This window comes from Heterodontus francisci, chromosome 12, assembly GCF_036365525.1.
Source record: "Heterodontus francisci isolate sHetFra1 chromosome 12, sHetFra1.hap1, whole genome shotgun sequence".
NCBI classification, from domain to species: Eukaryota; Metazoa; Chordata; class Chondrichthyes; order Heterodontiformes; family Heterodontidae; genus Heterodontus; species Heterodontus francisci.
The window spans coordinates 112,571,469-112,591,734 of record NC_090382.1 but is presented as its reverse complement, the minus strand read 5'-3'; the positions used below and the strand labels follow the sequence as shown (position 1 = coordinate 112,591,734).

Below are 20,266 nucleotides of genomic sequence, written 5' to 3'. Positions count from 1 at the left end.
TGCTGAACAGTTGGCCTTTTGTTGGGGTTCATCTTCATTTTTCAGTTTTCTCTGGCTGCTGTTGAACATCTTCCTCTTTCGAAGGCAAGTTTTCTAAAGCAACTGTTGATCTCTTTTGGACATGTTGGAGACCTAGTTTGCAACTCCTTGCTTCGTGGACTGTAGGCATGCTCATTCCTTAGTGGATATTCCTCTTGCAAAGGGCAAGTACAGTCTTTGCCAGAATCTACTAGGTGACAAATAGCAGCAGCTTAATATAAATTGGAAACTGGTGTTGCAAGTGGCACTGGTGCCAATACATATTTGGCTTTTAGGTCGCAGTTCCATCACGAGGCTTAGTATAGCATTAGTTGTTCTTACTGCTCTGGAAGTATGATCCTGCTGATGTTTAGAAACAGATAACTAGTATTTTATTCGTTTTTAAAGCATCTATCAAAATGAAATGCACTGACCAAAGGAAATTAATACCCTCAGAGCCTTCCTTTTCATGTGTATATTAAAAAATATATAAATGTTGGAAGTATCCAACAGGACAGTTAGCATCTTCCAAAAGTAAATCAGTTTAATACATTGGGAGGAGACCTCTGACAGAACTGCAGACTTTACTGATAACTGTAGGAAATTCTGCAGCATTTCGCTAAGTGGGAGCCACACTTGAAACCTTAACGCACCTTTTCTCTTTGTGGATATTGATGATGCTGATTGACATTTCCAGTATTCTCAATTTAACATGTAGGTATTTAAGGAATTGGATATTTTTTCATTTCCATTTCTGCTCAGGTCTTCGGGGAGCCATGAAATTCTGTAGAGGCCACTTTGACACAGCACTGATCTCCTCCCACCCCCTCAATGAACTTCTATCCTTTGCAGCTGAAACCTTTTCCATGTGCTTTGCATGAGTAACTGTTCCAAACGTGAAGTCTGGCACGGGGAGTGGGATTATCTCCCAGGAGTTTATATATTGTGCGAAAACATCCCCTGTGCTACTTTAACTTCTTTTTCCTCCGGGCAACTTCCTTGTCTGCAGCAAGAATGCTAGGTCTGTTCCTGCTGCTATTTCCTTTGCAGTGTGCGTGATATTTCCTCTCTCGGACACAACCGATGAAGGAGAAGCAGAAATCTGCTGTGCATCATGACCATTGTTAGCCCTTGTTCTGCTGAATATGTGTGGATTTCATGTGATTATTGCAGAATTGTCCTGACTTAGAGATAAGGAGAAAAGATATGTTGTCTTGAGTCAAACTAATGAGCTGGGTTTCTTTTAAAACCTAATTTTCAGTGCATTGGCATGAGTAGTGCATGCTATAATTTGTACTTCATTGCTGATGTTTTTGGAGCAGCTGATTCCTAATGTTGCTGAAAAGATACAAAAGAGGCAGAACCAACACTATTATCCAACAAATGTTTACTTTAGCAGCTGTTCTATTCACTGATCAAGAACAGTGCTTTTTTTGTGCCTTTTCTTTAATACTTAAAAAGTGCTGCCAGTAATGTTTCAATGCATTTTTCTTTCAACTTCAGCACAGTTTCGAAAACAAGTTCATCTTCAAGTTGCTGTTAGCTTGAGATGAATTTTTTTTCAGGAATAGCAAACAATGCTTGACTTTCTGATTACAGGCCACTTTTATTTTAAATTATCTGCTAATTTGAATTGAGACTGCTATTTTATTCAAATTTCTCATTTCATACTATTAGGCAATTCAATTTTTTAATCTAAAATCACTTTAAATGAACAAGAGTAGACTATAACTTCGCCTGAAAATAGGAATTTTAAAATTATCCCAGAATGTTTCTTTTTAAAACGACTGTAATTTCTTTTATAAGTCTACAGCATGTTTTGTCAGTGCCATGTTATTTTGAAACTTGAAAAGGGCAATTTATCAAGAGTTGAAGTTGAAAAGGTAACTTTTAAGAGAAACATGCTTAACAATTGTATTTTTATAACAGAAACTGAATTAATGAGATCTATTGTATCAGTAAACTGAGATCCTGTTTAAATCACGCTAACTAAATGTGTTCTTCCTCTTTCTCCACTTCTTTTAAAATGAAGATTCCATATGCTGTGCCATTGTCCTTTCATTCCTGTTACAACATCCAAGTAGTTGAAATTGACAATGGCAGATGTAGGACATCTGGCCAACTGTTGCACGTTAGCTATTAAGGTGCCATTGTGGGATCCAGAAAGCCTACTGATTAATGTTTGTAATAGACGAGGCACAAATGCAGGGCCAGCATAGAGAGGAAAATACCTTTGTGTGTAGAATCATTAAAACTTCTGCTGAAACTTCATGCATTCCACAAAGAAACCTCTTTGGTTGAAGACACAGCTTTATCATGTTCCATCCAAATGTTTGGTTGGGCATGCTTCAACTGTTTTGCATTACAAGGCTGTACCAAAATTCTGCTCATGGGCAGCATCAATCTACTGTATTCAGTAGCTCCAAGATGCATCTTGTGGAAGTGAGAATTTGGAAACCTGACTGCCCACCATGATGAACAATCTGGGAGAAAGAGGGAACCATGCATAAATCTCTGCTGCTAGATCGTGGCAATCGACTAAGACTAGGTTGTATCATATTTCAGCCCATTTTAATTTGGAAACATTTTGTGTCCAGATTAATGAGAAGAGCCGAGCTTGTATCACCTTCCAGCATGGTTTCACAGAACAAAGCTCCTGATGTGAAAAATTACCATCCTGCTTGCTTTTGTTAGCTAGGAGCATAAATGAATTGCATGCCTTACAGAATCACAAAAGAGTGTGCATGAATAGAGGGACTGTGGGGTACATGTGATTTGATCTTTGGAGGTGGCAGGACATGTTGAGAGAGTGGTTAGCAAAGAATATGGCACCTTGGGCTTCATAAAAAGAGGCATTAAGTACAAAAGCAGGGAAGTTATGCTGAGCCTTTCCAAAGCTCTGGTTAGGTCCCAACTAGTGTATTGCGTCCAGTTCTGGTCACCACACTATAGGAAAGATGTGAGAGTCCTTGAGAGGGTGCAAAGGAAATTTACCAGAATGGTTCAAGAGATGAGAGCTTTAATTAGAAGTTTAGGTTGGAGAAGCTGGGGTTCTCTCTCTCGAGCAAAGAAAATCGAGGGGCAGTTTGATAGAGGTGTATAAGATTATGAAAGGCTTAGATTAGTTAGGCAAGGAAAAACTGGTACAGGTACTTGTTTGGCCCCCTTGTCTCGAGAGACAATGGATAAGCGCCTGAAGGTGGTCAGTGATTTGTGAAGCAGCGCCTGGAGTGGCTATAAAAGCCAATTCTAGAGTGACAGACTCTTGCACAGACGCTGCAGATAAAATTGGTTGTTGGGGCTGTTACGCAGTTGGCTATCTCCTTGCGCTTCTGTTTTTTTTTCTGCCAACAGCTAAGTGTCTTCGACTCACCACTCTTTAGCCCCGCCTTTATGGCTGTCCGCCAGCTCTGGCGATCACTGGCACCTGACTCTCATGACTTGTGGTCAGTGTCACAGGACTTTATGTCGCGTTTGCAAGCGTCTTTAAAGCGGAGACATAGACGGCTGGTGGATCTGATACCAGTGACGAGCTCGCTGTACAATGCATCCTTAGGGATCCTACCATCTTCCATGCGACTCACATGGCCAAGCCATCTTGAGCACCGCTGGCTCAGTAGGGTGTATATGCTGGGGATGTTGGCCGCCTCGAGGACTTCTGCGTTGGAGATACGGTCCTGCCACCTGATGCCAAAGATTCTCTGGAGGCAGCGAAGATGGAATGAATTGAGACGTCGCTCTCGGCTGACATACGTTGTCCAGGCCTTGCTGCCGTAGAGCAAGGTACTGAGGACACAGGCTTGATACACTCGGACTTTTGTGTTCCGTGTCAGTGCGCCATTTTTCCACACTATCTTGGCCAGTCTGGACATAGCAGTGGAAGCCTTTCCCATGTGCTTGTTGATTTCTGCATCGAGAAACAGGTTACTGGCGATAGTTGAGCCTAGGTAGGTGAACTCTTGAACCACTTCCAGAGCGTGGTCGCTGATATTGATGGATGGATCATTTCTGACGTCCTGTCCCATAATGTTCGTTTCCTTGAGGCTGATGGTTAGGCCAAATTCGTTGCAGGCAGCCGCAATCCTGTCGTGAGTCTCTGCAGACACTCTTCTGTGTGGGGTGTCAGCAAAGAGGAGTTCCCTGATGAGGACCTTCCGTACTTTGGTCTTCGCTCTAAGACGGGCAAGGTTGAACAACCTGTCATCTGATCTTGTGTGGAGGAAATTTCCTTCTTCTGAAGACTTGAATGCATGTGAGAGCAGCAGGGAGAAGAAGATCCCAAACAGTGTAGATGCAAGAACAAAGCCCTAGGGGACACAGATTGAAGATTTTGGGTAAGAGATGCAAGGGGAATGTGAGGAAGAACTTTTTTACAAAGCAAGTGGCAGTGACCTGGGACTTGCTGCTCAGGAGGATCGTGGAAGCCGAGACAATCAGTGATTTCAAAATGAAAATAAACTTGCAGGGCTACAGGGATCGAGCAGGTGAGTGGGACTGACTGAATTGCTCCGCTGAAAACCGGCATGGACTCGATGGGGTGATTGGCTTCCTTCTATGCTGTAAATTACTGTGTGGCTAAACATCACTCTCGCCTGAGTGGAGAGATGAGCAGTACTTCGACAATGTAAAAATAAAATGCGCCCATAGTTGAGTCCAAAGTCCATCATTTTTCAAAAGAACTCATTCTCTCCCTTGTTTTCCAGACCCTGTAAAAGTAAAATTAAATGTTTGCTTGTGTCATGGGGATGAGAGAAAATTTTTCTTACCTATAGTGCAGGGCAACCATCAAGGTTGAAATTGAAAGGGAAATAAAGCTGGAAAAAAATGAACAAATGATAGGCTCTGATTTTAAAGCCCTGTAGATTTTTAGGAGGGAGGAAAGATCGAGGAGGTAAGGAATTCCACAATTTTGGGATTTGGGGAGTTAAAATATTGGACAGGAGAATAAATTCTGCCTTTCACACAAAGATGTAGGGAGAAGGAAGCATGTTCTGTAAATAAAACTGGGTAACCTGGCCAACAAATGCATTGAGCTTACATTTTTATTGGTGCAGGGAATGTTATCCCTCTCAGTGTAATATGAACTGCAACTATTGGTAGTGCTGCTAGCGGGATACTGCAGTGAAAGGTTGTATTTTTGGTATGTGGAAGAAACATTCCATGAAATCATGGTGTCAGGTCACTGCCTTCAGTGTCTTGACACCTGATTATTTTGTTCTAAATTATACCTTGTGGATGTGAGGGGAAGGGTTGATGGGTGAATGAGATCATGCATTTTGGAGCCAATGTTGATTTAGTTAAGTGTATATTGGTTTGGTTTCACGTAATAAAGTTTCTTCTTGTAAATTTATATAAAAAGCACATCAAGTGTGAAATAGCTAGATTATCCTGCGCTCCACTTTTAATTAGACAATTTACCAGAGGAAATCACGAGATCTGTGGATTATCTTCCTGGCACGCTCTATGTTGCTATGTCTGTTACACAGTATTTATAGATGAGCAAAACCAAGATCTATAATTCTTTATTATAATTATAATTCCTTTTATAATTTTTTTGCCTTTTATCCTCAAATCCATTTTTCCAAATCTAAAGTTTCCAGCACAAATAAGCATCGACTTATGGAATTAACCCCAACTTCCTTCCAGGGACTTGATATTTTACAAATCTATAACCAACCCAAGAGGACATTGTAGTCTTAGAACGCACCCCAGGTAGCGAGATTGAGTTCCACAAATGCACATAGTTGGGTCATAGGAAAAGGAATAGGCCATTCAGCTGCTCTCGAGCCTGTACCCTTATTTAGTTAGATCATAGCTGATCTGTATCTGCCTTGATTCTGTAACCATTAATACCTTTACTTAATAAAAATCGATCAGTCTTCGTTTTGATATTTTCAATTGACTGAACCTCGACAGCTTTTTTAATGAGAGTGTTCCAGGTTTTCACCATCCTTTGAAGTTGTCAAATTCCAGAAATCTTTCCCTTGAATTGGAGAGTCTTCCTTCCAAGTAACTGAAAATGAGAGCAATCCCGCAGTAGATGCAGTGAAGTCACTTCTGTGTTTCCACCGTTTAAGTACTGTTACGAGCGAGGCGGGAGGAGTGCACTGTTAATTCAGTCCACTTCTCCACTGGTCACAACATGTCAATAAATGTTCCCACTTACCAAAACAGCCAATTAAGTACACTATTTGTCCCCAGAATAAAGCACACCAACCAAGTTTCTTTAATAAACAACAAAATTATCTACTAAAATAAAAGCAAAATACTGCAGATGCTGGAAATCTGAAATAAAAACAGGAAATGCTGGAAATACTCAGCAGGTCTGGCAGCATCTGTGGAAAGAGAAGCAGAGTTAATGTTTCGAATCGGAGACCCTTCTTCGGAACTGAAACAAAATTATCTGTTTATTATAAAAACAAGTCTTAAGCAATAATATGAACATATGAATTAGGAGCAGAAGTAGGCCATTCGGCTCTCGAGCCTGCTCCGCCATTCAATAAGATCATGGCTGATCTGTTTGCATTTCGAATTCTACACTCCCATCTACCCCTGATAACCTTTGATTCCCTTGCCTACCAAGAATCTATCCACCTCCACCTTAAAAATATTCAATGACAGTGCTTCCACCACTTTCTGAGGCAGAGAGTTCCAAAGTTGCCCAACCTTCTGAGAGAAAACATTTCTCCTCATCTCTGTCCTATAAGGGCGACACCTCATTTTAAAAGGGTGCCCCCTAGTTCTTCACTCACCCACAAGAGGAAACATCCTTTCCACATCCAACTTGTTAAGACCGTCAGGATCTTATATACTTCAATCAAGTCTCCCCTCACTCTTCTAAACGAGCCCAGTCTGTCCAACCTTTCCTCATAAGACAACCCGCTCATTCCAAGTATCAATCTAGTAAACCTCCTCTGAACCACCTGTAATGCATTTACATCCTTCCTTATATAAGGAGACCAAAACTATACACAGTATTCAAGATGTGGTATCACCATGCCCTGTATAACTGAAGCATAATATCCTTACTTTTATTTTTAATTCCTCTCATAATAAAGGATAGCATTCCATTAGCCTTCTTTATTACTTGCTGTACCTGCATACTAACATTTTGTGACTCATGCACTAGAACACCGAGATCCCCTGCACCCTGGAATTTTGCAGTCGTTCTCTGTTTAAGTAATACTCTGCTTTTTTATTCTTCCTGCCAAAATGAACAACTTCACATTTCCCACATCATACTCCATCTGCCAGATTTTTGCCCACTCACTCAACCTAGCTATAACTATCTGCAACTTCCTTATGTCCTCTTCACAACATACTTTCCTACCTATCTTTGTGTCATCTGCAAATTCAGCTACCATGCCATCGCTCCCATTGATATAAATTTGTAAAAAGTTGAGACCCCAGTACACAAACCCCTGCAGGACTCCACTCATCACATCCTGTCGCACAGAAAAGAACCATTTATGCATACTGTCTGTTTTCTGTCAGCCAGCCAATCTTCTATCCATGCTAATATGTTCCCCCCTATACCATGAGCTCCTACTTTGCACAATAACGTTTCATGTGGCACCTTGTCAAATGCCTTCTGGAAATCCAAGTACAGTATGTCAATAGGCTCCCCTTTATCCATAGCACATGTTACTCCTTCAAAGGACTCCAATAAATTGGTTAAGCACGATTTCCCTTTCACAAAACCATGTTGACTATTCCCCAATTACCTTGAGTTTTTCTAAGTGCCCAGCTATAAGCTCCTTTATGATCGATTCTAGCATCTTCCCCACGGCAGACATCAAGCTAACTGGCCTATAGTTACCTGTTTTCTGCCTCCCCTACTTCTTGAATAAAGGGGTTATATTTGCTACTTTCCAGTCTGATGGAATCTTTCCAGAATCTAGCAAATTTTGAAAAATTAACACCAATGCATCAGTAGCCACCTCTTTTAAGATCCTAGTAGTAAGTATATATGTATGCAAATTGAAATATTAAAGCCCCATATTTTTATAACCTAGCCATCTCACACACACTCATACATCCAAAAACCTGTTAACCAGGGGGAAAAAAAGGATTTTGGTTTACAGCTGTTATAAAGAAATAGAAGAAATAAAAAAAACTTAGTCTGAAAAGATATGGAAGGAAGTCCTTTGGTTTGGCGAGATGTCCCAAAGTCGAATAGTTGGCAGCCACTAGGAGTCTTTCCGGGCAAGGTTGATGGACAGTCTGTTTTGGGTAGGCCATCACAGAAATTCAACTGCAGAAGACTTCACATAGATCTTACATTAGGTGCACAGCAACATGTCAGTTCTCACACACATTCGATACAAAGTTCATTTGAAGATGCACGGTTTCTGCAAATACTCAGGGTTTCTTCAAAAATGCAGGAGACAACATTACCACTTCATACAGGCTTTTGCTTTTCAAGAGCATGTTTTTTTTTTAAAGAGAGGTAACCGGTTTCTTCTGGACTCCTGGCAGATCCGTATCAACTTCCAGTTGCCTACTTTAGTCCGCTGGCTTTTAACAGTTAAAAAATGAAACTAAACTTTTCCAAGCAAGTCTCATGCTATTCATAACTTGTCTATTGTCACAACAAAGAATAACTCTCGAGTCAAACACCCTGTGGTGTTTACTTGAAATCACCTGTTTTCCAGTATTTGCTTACTAGTCTAAACAAAAACCTCTTATTGACCTTTCTTATCTTTTTTTAAAGCATCCATAAGGTTCAGCTATCTCCAGATGTTTCAATGTCCGTGAAATCCTTTTTTAGTTTTTTGAAAAATATAGATTCCCAAGTTTAAACACAAAAAAATGGAAATTCTGTAACAATACCTTAAATTCCAGAGGCTGCTGTTTTCAATCTGCATTGAATATAGTAAAAACCTATTCACAGAAGTTGGAAGGTAGGGAATGCACATCCATCATTGTGTTCTTAAGTAAATGAACACTCATCTATTGTACTATACTACCCTGGTTTCATGAGAAATATCCATCAGACAAAACAAAATATTTAAATTCAAAATTACATTTCAATTTAAGTTACCTTTGAAAACTATAAAAGGGATAACTTGTTTAGTCTCCAACCCACAAACCATGTAATGAGAACAGAAAATGCCAGAAATACTCAGCAGGTCTGGCAGCATCTGTGGATAGAGAAACAGTTAATGTTTTAGGCCTGCGACCCTTCGTCAGAACTGCCAAAGGTTAGAAATGTAACAATCAAGTGAAAGGTGGAAGGGACTGTTACATTTCTAACCTTTGCTGAAACATTATATCTGTTCTCTCTCCACAGATGCTGCCAGACCTGCTGAGTATTTCTGATACTTTCTATTTTCATTTCAGAGTTTCAGCATCTGCAGTATTTTGCTCTTTTAGTCCGTAAACCATGCATGTGTTTTGAAATATCGTCATTGTCCAATGTGCCTGTTAAGACACTAACTCAAAATAATGCTGTGTACAGTAATACAAATAAAAGTGTTGTAATTTATGACAAAATGTATTTTACCACCTGCTTATCCGGAAGGTTGGATTGACCTCCTTTGATGGAAATAATTCAGAATGTTATTTCCGTTTCCTGCAGTTTGACTCCACCTGATGAGTGGTAGACCATCTGTTTGAATCCTCTGTCTAATTTTATATATTGATGTCCTCATATGGAAACGTTATTGCTATGAGCTACAAGCTGTGAAAAATTTCATTACAGGAGCTGTTTCATGAACTGCCCCGGAGAAACTAGCAGAGCATTGTACATTTTTTTTCTTTGCTGCATTTGCGCAGTCTATCCACACACCATAATGCCTCCCTCAGCTCATTACCTGAGTATGTTAGAGGAACACTGCAGCCAACTCACTGTCCTTTGAGAGGCAGTGACTCATTTGCCAGAAGATTCTTATTGCACTAAGACTGACTGCATTCTGGATGACCAGATTTATAAAAACTTGTTATTTTTTTTCTTTTCGTTACTTTTTGCAAGAAATCACTTTTTTGGTGGGATGAGTGGTGGGTGCAGATAATGACTGCTTTTTCTTTGCTTCAACAAAGAAGAATTAGTTAAAAAAGCTTAATTAATGCACAAAAGTGACTATTGAATTGATTAATTGCTTCTTCTTGCTATTCTTCAGTTATGCCAAAAAAAAAGCATTTCATGAGCAATTTTGCTTTCGATTTTCTCCACTTCTATATTGTTGACAAAGTGGCATTCCTGCAACTAGAGTTAAAAGTGCTTCCATTTTATCAGTTACACTATAATTATTGCTGTTAACCTCATATCCTATGATACATGCTCTTCTTCCTCATTGCATACTGGTTGTGTTGAAAATATTATTATTGGCTTATTGCACTGTGTCCTACTTTCCCTAGGACCTCAAAACTTTCTACCTTCAGTTTCCCCTTCCTCCTACAGTTAGGCCATTAAAACCTAAACTCTGCATTGTGTGATGATTTATGCGTGATCTACTCTTCTGTTTTCTGGACTGCTCAATTGAAAAGAAAGTTCAGAGTTTGATGTTTTGTGTATTAAGTAAGAAATTGGAGCAGGCATAGGCTATTTTCAGAAGGCTTTTGATAAGGCCCCACACAGGGTTAGTAAGCAAACTTAGAGTGCATGTGATTGGGGGCAATATACTGGCATGGGTTGAAAATTGATTAACGGACAGAAAATGGAGAGTCGGAATAAATGGGTCATTCTAAGGTTGGCAGGATGTGACTAGTGGGGTACTGCAAGGATCCGTGCTTGGGCCCGAGCTATTCACAATGTATATCGATGATTTGGATGTGGGGACCAAATGTAATCTTTCCGAGTTTGCTGATGATGCAAAACTAGGTGGGAATGCTGAATCATAGAAAGTTTAAGGCACAGAAAGAGGTCATCGTGTCTGTGCCGGCTGAAAAATGATCCACCTATTCTAATCCCAGCTTCCAGCATTTGGTCCGTAGTCCTGCAGATTACGGCACTTGAGGTGCATATCCAGACCCTTTTTAAATGAGTTGAGGGTCTCTGCCTCAACTGCCCTTTCAAGCAGCGAGTTCCAGACCCCCAACACCCTCTGGGTGAAAAAGGTTTTCCTCATCTCCCCTCTAATTGTTCTACCAACCACTTGAAATCTATGCCCCCTCGTCACTGATCTCTCTACTAAGGTTGAATTGTGAGGAGGATACAAAAAGGCTTCAAGAGGATTTAGACAAGTTAAGTGAGTGGGCAAGAACATGGCAGCTGTAATATAATGTGGAAACATAGAAACATAGAAAAATATGAGCAAGAATAGGCCATTCAGCCCTTCGAGCCTGCACCACCATTCAGTACGATCATGGCTGATCATCCAAACTCAGTACCCTGTTCCTGCTTTCTCCCCATAGCCCTAAGAACGATATCTAACTCTTTCTTGAATATATTTAATGATTTGGCCTCAACTGCTTTCTGTGGTAGAGAATTCCACAGGTTCACCACCTCCTCATCTCAGTCCTAAATGGCTTACCCCTTATCCTTAGACTGTGACTCCTGGTCCTGGACTCTCCCGGCATTGGGAACAGACTTCCTGCATCTAGTCTGTCTAAAATGTGAAGCTATCCACTTTGGTAGGAAACCAGAAATGCAGAGCATTTCTTAAATGGTGAGAGATTGGGAACGTTGATGTTCAAAGGGACCTGGGTGTCCTTGTTCATAAGTCACTGAAAACTTACATTCAGATTCAGCAAGCAGTTAAGAAGGCAAATGGTATGTTGGCCTTTATTGCAAGAATATTTGAATACAGGAATAAAGAAGTCTTGCTGCAACTGTATAGAGCCTTGGTGAGACTGCACCTGGAGTATTGTGTACAGTTTTACCTAAGGAAGAATATACTTGCCATAGAGTGAGTGCAATGAAGGTTCACCAGACTAATCCCTGGGATGCGGGGATTGTCCTATGAGGAGAGATTGAGGAGACTAGACCGATATTCTCTAGAGTTTAGAAGAATGAATGGTGATCTCATTGAAGCATAAAAAATTCTTACAGGGTAGATGCAGGAAGGCTGTTTCCCCAGGATACCAAGGAATGCAGTCTCGGAATAAGAGGTAGCCCATTTAGGACTGAGATGAGGAATTTCTTCACTCAGAGGGTGGTGAATTTTTGGAATTCTATACCCCAGAGGGTGGTGGAGGCAGGTCAGTGAGTATATTCAAGACAGAGATTGATAGATTTCTAGATATTAAAGATATCAAGAGATATGGGGATAGTATGGGAAAATGGCGTTGAGGTAGATGATCAGCCATTTTCTAGTTGAATGACAGAGCAGGCTCTGCTTCTGTTGCCTACATTGCTATGTTCCTATATGGCGTTTTGATCCTGCTTCTCCATTCAATAGATCATGATTGATCTACCTCCACTCCACTTTCCCACCCTATCCCCATATCCCTTGATTCCCTTAGGGTACGAAAATCCAACGATCTCGGTCTTGAATACGCTAAATGACTGAGCATCCACGGCTCTCTGCGGTAGAGAATTCAAAAGATTCACCACAATCTGAGTGAAGAAATGTTTCTTCATTTCATTCCTAAATACCTGACCCCTTATCCTGAAACTATGACTCCTAGTTCTAGACGCTCCAGTGAGGGGAAATGGCCTCTCAGCATCTACCCTGCCAAGCCCTCTAACAATTTTATGCGTTACAGTTAGATCACCTGCCATTCTTCTCAGCCCATTCTACTCAGTATCTCCTCATCAGACAACCCTCTCATCTTGGGAATCAATTTAGTGAACCTTTGTTGCACCCCCGTAAGGCAAATATATTGTTCCTTAGGTAAGGAGACCAAAACTCTGTACAGTACTCCAGATGTGGTCTCACTAAAGCAGCAAATTTAATTGCAGCAAGACTTCCTTACTCTTGTACTCCAACCCTCTCACAATACAGGCTAACGCACCATTTGCCTTCCTATTCGCATGGTGTACCTGCATGTTAACTTTGTGATTCATTTACGAAGACACCCAAATCTCTGATGAACTTAGTACCTGTTTTTGGAGCTGAGAGGATGCCTTCAAAGCAGACTTGTGCTTGAACCAATGTTCTCATGCATTGGCCAAGACGTTCAAGAAATTTGCAAGTGGAGCATTTGAGACCATTTCCATTTGATGCTGATGAATAAAATAAGTGATTCATAAGGGAGGCTCTGTGGTGCTAGCAGAATATGGAGCATCTGGTTCACATTGGGCTGCATTTTGTGGTGTGTAATCTGGGAGGAGAAAATTAGTGCACGTGCTTGCTGGCCATGTGAGCCTCATTAAAGAGCCAATCTGATTCAAATCACATTTCATGCTGAAAAATTCCTGACTTGGAGAGAGAGTTTGCTCACGGCATGCAACCTGCTCACATAAAAAGGGGAACATGAGGGATCCTGGAACCTGGCCGCTTGAGAAGCTATTTAAAGATAAATTAATATCATAGAATCATACAGCACTGAGGAGGTCATTCGGCCCATTGTGCCTGTGAAGACTCTCTGAAAGATCTAGCCAGTTATTTCTACTACCCTGCTGTTTCTCCATAACCCTGCAAATATTTCCTGTTTAAGTATGTACCAAATTCTCTTTTGAAAGTTGTAATTGAATCTGCTTCCAACCCCCTTTCAGGCAGTGCATTCCGGATTATAACAATTCACTAATTTTAAAAACAATCTTAATTTCTCCTTTTTGTCGATTTATCTTAAATCTGTCCTGGTTACTGACCCTCCTGCCAGTCAAAACAGTTTCTCAGTATCGACTCTTATCAAAAAGCCTCAACATTTTGAAATCTTTATTAAATCTCCCTTTGCTTTAAGGAACTGAATTCACTCATCCCTGGTACCATTCTGGTATACCTTCTCTGCACTTACTATTTGCTTTCATGTGTTACTTGTTTTTTTTCTGGGAAGCCCAACATTTTGCAATTTTTGTGGGTTTTTATCTTGACAATACATTTCTTATTTTAGGTTGTGCTGTCATTTAAATAGCATTGTTCAAAGTGGTGCAGATGGGAATTCCTTTGAGGGTTCCCAAACCATAATGTGCTTCAGATGAACAGAGAGGAGCTCATGAAAATGCAAGTGCAGAATCATCTGAAGTGCTTTATCTGCACTCATCCTTACCTTGAGATCTGTCTTGGCTGCCTCTGCTTCACCACAGCTGCTGTTTCATCTGCTACTGGATAGCCTACAGGCAACATCTGGAACATGGATGCCTTTTCCCTGGGAAAGAGGGCTTTCGCAAGATGAAGGTTTCATGTCACGTCCTTCCATTCCATCACAAGGGAAATCTGACATTTCAGGCAGACTAGAGCCCGCATCTGCTATAAGCAAGTGACAGACTCTTGTGTGACAAGAGGCAGCTCTCTCATCCCCTTTCTTACAGAAAGGAGACATTTATTGGGCAGGGTGCAAACCTTTCACTGAGCTGCAGGTGTAATCCATTTGGGCATCTGGATCTTCGTATCTGCCCCAGGACCTGCACAAACTAAAGGATTTGCACTCACTTCACATTCAGAGGGTAACTGGTCACAGAAGCACCACTTTAGCTCAGAGGCCCTTGTGCAGAAAGCAGCCATGGCTTTTTTCAGTGTCCAGCAATCAATAGTGCTCACATTCTTTGAGAAAGAAGCACTGAATGGAAGGTTTTAGGAAGGCTATCTTCCATATTAATGGCTGCTGACTCCACTGAGAAGTCTCCTGACAGCAGAGGAACAGCTTTGTCAGAATGCCTCAGCATCTGTCTGTTGCTCCTTGAATGACACTTTCAATTTCATTAACTTTGCTGTGCTGCTTTCGTACAATGGGAAGATTGTGGAGTATGGTTATGCATTGTGCTTCGAATGGAAGTACAGTTCCCAGCCGAGAATCATAACCTCCTTCTGTGTCGTAAATTTCTATTTGCCCCATCGTGTCTGCTAGCCGGCCTAATCCCACTATCTAATTCTTAGTCGTATAGCCTTGTAGGTTTTAGCATTTCAAGTGCGTATCCAGGCATTTTTAAAATGAAAATACTATTTTCTGCCTCTACTGCCCTTTCAGGCAGTGAGTTCTAGAACCCAGGTTTGTGCCAATGGTGAAATATTGAACAAAATTGAGGAACATCCTTCTGACTCCATCAAACCTAGTCCTGATTTCTAACCAGTTAAGAGGGACCCAAGTGAATGCATTGACTTACCAATCCTTCTCCATAGAGCTGTTACCTGTGGTCTTCATCTCAGGACTGGACCACCCTCTCAGTGCATTTGCTGCAGTAGGAATCGCAAGTAGTAATGCTGCTTATCTGTCTCCATTGTATCTTTTTAAGATGATCTGCTACTCGTTAGACTTTGCACTTTCTTAACTAAGTGTGTTATACCACCAAGCTCTCTGGTCAAGCCTTTCATGCACTAGTACCTTATTCAAACTGAAAGGAAGGATTCCTGTTGCAAAGTTTCTTATAACCTTGCCACTGAACCAATGGAGCTGGCTCACCTGTGCCATTAAGTAGCCACATTTTGCCATTCGTATAAAATTAGTGCTATAGTGTCAACTTGATTTTGAAATATTGAGTGAAGTACATCATGTAGAGCAGGATTGTCCAACATATGGCCTGCGGGCCTGGACCCGGCCCGCCAAAGGTTTCCATCAGGCTCGTGGGTGTAAGCTGTACCCTGTGCCGTTCCTCATCCTTCCTAGGGGTCCATGACTGGAGATGAGAAATTCCACATTGTCAGATCGGCTTATAAAAAAAATCGCAAGTCAGTTTCACAGCTGACAGATCCTGACATCGGGGACAGCAGTTTCTGAACTTCAGACAGATTTGAGGTTTTCTGGCGGCCTTTAAAAAAAAAACTGTGAATCTGTTCGCAGTCAGAAACTGCTGTTCCCGATGTCAGGATCTGTCAGCTGTGAAACTCACCTGCAATTGAAAAAGAAATTGATCAACCGTCTGCTGAGCGCTCCCACTCTCTGCAACTGTCACAGAGAGAGAGGGAAAGGGGGACAGAGAGAGAGGGGGACACAGAGGGGGAGAGAGCGCGATCAGGATCGCTCTCGACAAAATGACATCTACCAGAATACTCCATATCATTGCGACAAGTGTGTGGGCAAACATTGACTACTTGTGCAAGCAAAAAATGCCAAGTATCCCACTAAATCAGTGTCCAACATAGTGACCAGAAAGTAAGCCAATAAATTAGTTTTCTAATTTAAAGCTTCTTCACAAAAATGCAGCTTTGTTGTAGTTTTGATTAATAGTAAGATGCATTTTTAATGCCTTTATCTTTCCGAAATTGTTTCACTGCCCCCTGCCCCCCCCCCCATGTAAGACAGAGATTGTGGCCTTCCCCCCACGCGAATAGGTTTGACAACCCTGATGTAGAGGCTGTTGAAGCAGTAGTCAAATTAACATGCATTGTTACAGACCTTGGTCTAATGGTAGTCTCTATGACTATCTTTGAGAACAAGTAGAGGGCGTTCAGAAGTGATGTGATTATATCCCTCGGCTAGGTATGTAACGATTGCTGATGAATGCTTTTTTTCTCCCTGTAAGTTTATTCTTGTCCTTGTTTAAATCATCATTGTTAGTAAGATCACACCATCAAAGATAAGATCTTTGGCTTAAATGATCAAAGTATGTTGCACAGTACAGTGCTCTGCCCTTGGTGATCTGTCAATTTTTTTATGTAATTACCTTGACTAAGGGTATTTTCTTTCCTGCAAAGAACACACATTCTTCAGCTTTTCTGGTATTTTTCTCCTTTTAGATCTTTTCCATCTTGGTCCTGCTTGAGGGCTACTGTTATATAGACAATCAAACCTGCTGTGCTATTGATGGGATTGTAATAGTATTAACTGTGACTTTAACCTATTGATTTTATGTGTTTCTCATTGAATTTGTACAATTTGTGTTGAATTGTGACACAACACCTTTTTTAAGATGGGCTATTTCTTTTTGAAAAACTATGTAATAACTATTTGATTCCCTTTAAAGTACCTCAAACCTCATGAATTCAATTTGTTCATAATATTTTAATTTTGCCACAGATTACACAATTATCTAAGAATTTGGAAGATACAAAGACAAAGTTGGCCAACATTCCAAAAGAATTGCCCCCACAGCCAGATCAGGTTAACAGGCCATCACCTCCACCAGCACCTCCGCTGCCAGGCCAAGCGGGAATACCTCCACCACCTCCACTACCAGGCCAAGTGGGAATACCTCCACCACCTCCGCTACCAGGCCAAGTGGGAATACCTCCACCACCTCCGTTACCAGGCCAAGTGGGAATACCTCCGCCACCTCCGCTACCAGGCCAAGCGGGAATACCTCCACCACCAGGCCACGCAGGAATACCTCTGCCACCTCCGCTACCAGGCCAAGGTGGAGCACCTCCACCACCTCCGCTACCAGGACAGTTTGGAATTTCACCACCTCCGCCTCCACCTGGGTTCCCTGGAATGCCTCCGCCACCACCTGGGTTATTTGGTGCTCCTATTCCTTCAGCCGCCCCCGTTCTACCATTTGGGCTGGCACCTAAAAAAGAGTACAAGCCAGAAGTTCAACTCAAAAGGCCTAATTGGCCAAAGGTAAGTGGAAATTCTCAAATGATCTTGTTTAAAGTTGAAGCAGCATATTTATTTGATAGTTGCATTTGGTGTTTTTTTGGCCGTTATGCTGAAATTTTTATTTCATAAATAATTTCAGAATCTGCACTAACATTCCCCTCTCTGTCATAGCAAGCACATTATGATTACAAACACTTCTATGGTATGGAATTTTGCTTATCTGTTGTGCTAAACTATACTTGCTTTCCTTGCTGATGAGTTCTTTCTACTCATGCATTATGCAGGATACCTCAATACAACAACACCTTGCATTCTGTCTAGTTTGGCATTATAATTTGGTCTTTGGTATTTCTTGGCTTTTTTCCTGCTTTTTTTTTTTAGCTTTGTCTTCTTCCATTGAGGTAGCTTGCATTGTGATTGCTGGCATGGAAGGTTTTATATCTCATTCATTCTGCATCTGGTAGTGCATAGCTTTTTGGTTGAATCACCTTCTGCTTAGTACTATCTAGTGCCGCCATTGTACTTGGTCCCTCACCAGTGTTTGACTCATAACCTATCTAAATTCTTTCCATTCTGCTTGCACCCCAGAAATACAGTTGCCAGCTATCATAAAGAGAGTTGAATTTTATGACTCAGCTTTCTCTTCCAACTGTAATCTGAATGATCTTTGTTTTAAAAAAAATTATTTTGCCTTGTTCAATTCTACTGTTATGACCAACACCAGTCCCTTTATTTTCTGGAGATTTCCAGATCTTTGACCAGATGTGCCTTCGTACAATTGTATCCTCTCCCATGGCTATCAGGTTTCATCCAAAATCAATTATTTAGCTTGACTCATTGAGTAGCACTGCCACCTCGGAGTTAGGAGATTGTGTTCAAGTCCTCCTCCAGGATTTGAGCAGAAAATCTATGTTGGCACTGCAGTGCAGGACTGAGTAACTTCTGCAGTGTCAGAGGTGCTGGGTTTTGGATGAGATCCCATAATTATGACTGGCTAACATTTCTTCTCCTGCCCCACCAAAACGGATTATTCTTCTACCTGCTGTGCTTTTGGTGCTTATTGTATGTGATGCAGCTGCGTAATGTTTGCCTGCATAACAAATATAAATACTGCACTTTCAAGTGAATGTAGGCGAATGTAACTGTAAATTATCTCCTTCCTTTCGTTTTCTTTCTCCACTTTTTTCCTCTCTTTTTCACCACCTCCCCTGGTTGCCTCTCCAGTGCAGTACAATGGGAGTGCTGCACTGTCAGATGCCATCTTTCAGATCAGTTGTTAAACTGAAATACCATCTGCCCTCTCAATTGGACATAAAAAATCCTGTGGCACCAGTCGAAGAAGAGCAGGGGTATTCTCCCAGTGTGCTGGCCAATATTTATCTCTGAACCAACGCTGCTAAAATAATTTGATCTTTAATCTTTTTGTTGTTTGTGGGACCTTGCTGTGTGCAAAATGGTTGCCACATTTCCATACATCAGTACAGTGCCTACACTTCAAAATTAGTGAGTTGGCTGTGAGGCACTGTAGGGCATTTTGATGTCATAAAAGGCATTATATAAATTCAGGCCTGTCTTTTTTTTTCATGGGATGTGGGCAGCGCTGGCAAGGCCTCATTTCTTACCCATCCCTAATTACCCTTGAGAAGGTGGTGGTGAGCCACCTTCTTGAACCGCTGCAGTCCATCTGATGCATGTACTCCCACAATGTGTTCAGAAGAGAGTTCTAGGATTTTGATGCAGCGACTGTGAAGGAACAGCGATATAGTTCCAAGTCAGGATGGTGTGTGGTTTGGAGGGGAATTTGCAGGTAGTGGTGTTCCCATGCACCTGCTGCCTTTGTCCTTCTAGGTGATAGTGGTCGAGGGTTTGGAAGGTGCTGTTGAAGAAGGCTTCACAAGTTGCTAAAGTGCATCTTGTAGATGGTTCACACTGCTGCCACTGTGTACTGGTGGTAAATGGGGTGCCGATCACATGGGCTGCTTTGTCCTGGATAGTGTTGAGCTTTTTGAGTGTTATTGGAGCTTCAGACCAGTGGAGAGTGTGACAGGGTTATTAAACTGGATCATAGGAAATAGGAGCAGGAGTAGGCCATTTGACCCATCGAACCTGCTCCGCCATTCAAACAGATCATGGCTGATCATCTATGTCTATGCCATTTTTTCCCACTAGCCCCAAATCCCTTGATGTCATTAGTATTCAGAAATCTATCGATCTGAGCCTCGACAGCCCTCTGGGGTGGAAAGTTCCACAGATTCACCACCCTTTGAGTAATGAAATTCCTCCTCATCTCAGTCTTAAATGGCCTACCCCTGATTAGATTAGATTAGAGATACAGCACTGAAACAGGCCCTTCGGCCCACCGAGTCTGTGCCGAACATCAACCACCCATTTATACTAATCCTACACTAATCGCATATTCCTACCAAACATCCCCACCTGTCCCTACATTTCCCTACCACCTACCTATACTAGTGACAATTTATAATGGCCAATTTACCTATCAACCTGCAAGTCTTTTGCCTTGTGGGAGGAAACCGGAGCACCCGGAGAAAACTCACGCAGACACAGGGAGAACTTGCAAACTCCACACAGGCAGTACCCGGAATCGAACCCGGGTCCCTGGAGCTGTGAGGCTGCGGTGCTAACCACTGCGCCACTATGCCGCCCTGAGACTGTGTCCCCTTGTTCTAGACTCATCAGCCAGAGGAAACATCGAAGGGGATTACTG

At 41.6% G+C, this 20,266-nt stretch overlaps 1 protein-coding gene across 1 annotated transcript in view; it reads left to right on the top strand.

Moving 5' to 3' along the window:
* The window catches only part of LOC137376080 (protein diaphanous homolog 1-like), a 443,374-nt gene that overhangs the window by 185,917 nt on the left and 237,191 nt on the right, over positions 1-20,266 (top strand). The window contains exon 16 of the mRNA XM_068044098.1: positions 17,017-17,559. Within this exon, the coding sequence (XP_067900199.1) occupies positions 17,017-17,559 (543 nt within the window). The remainder of the gene's footprint in view (positions 1-17,016; positions 17,560-20,266) is intronic.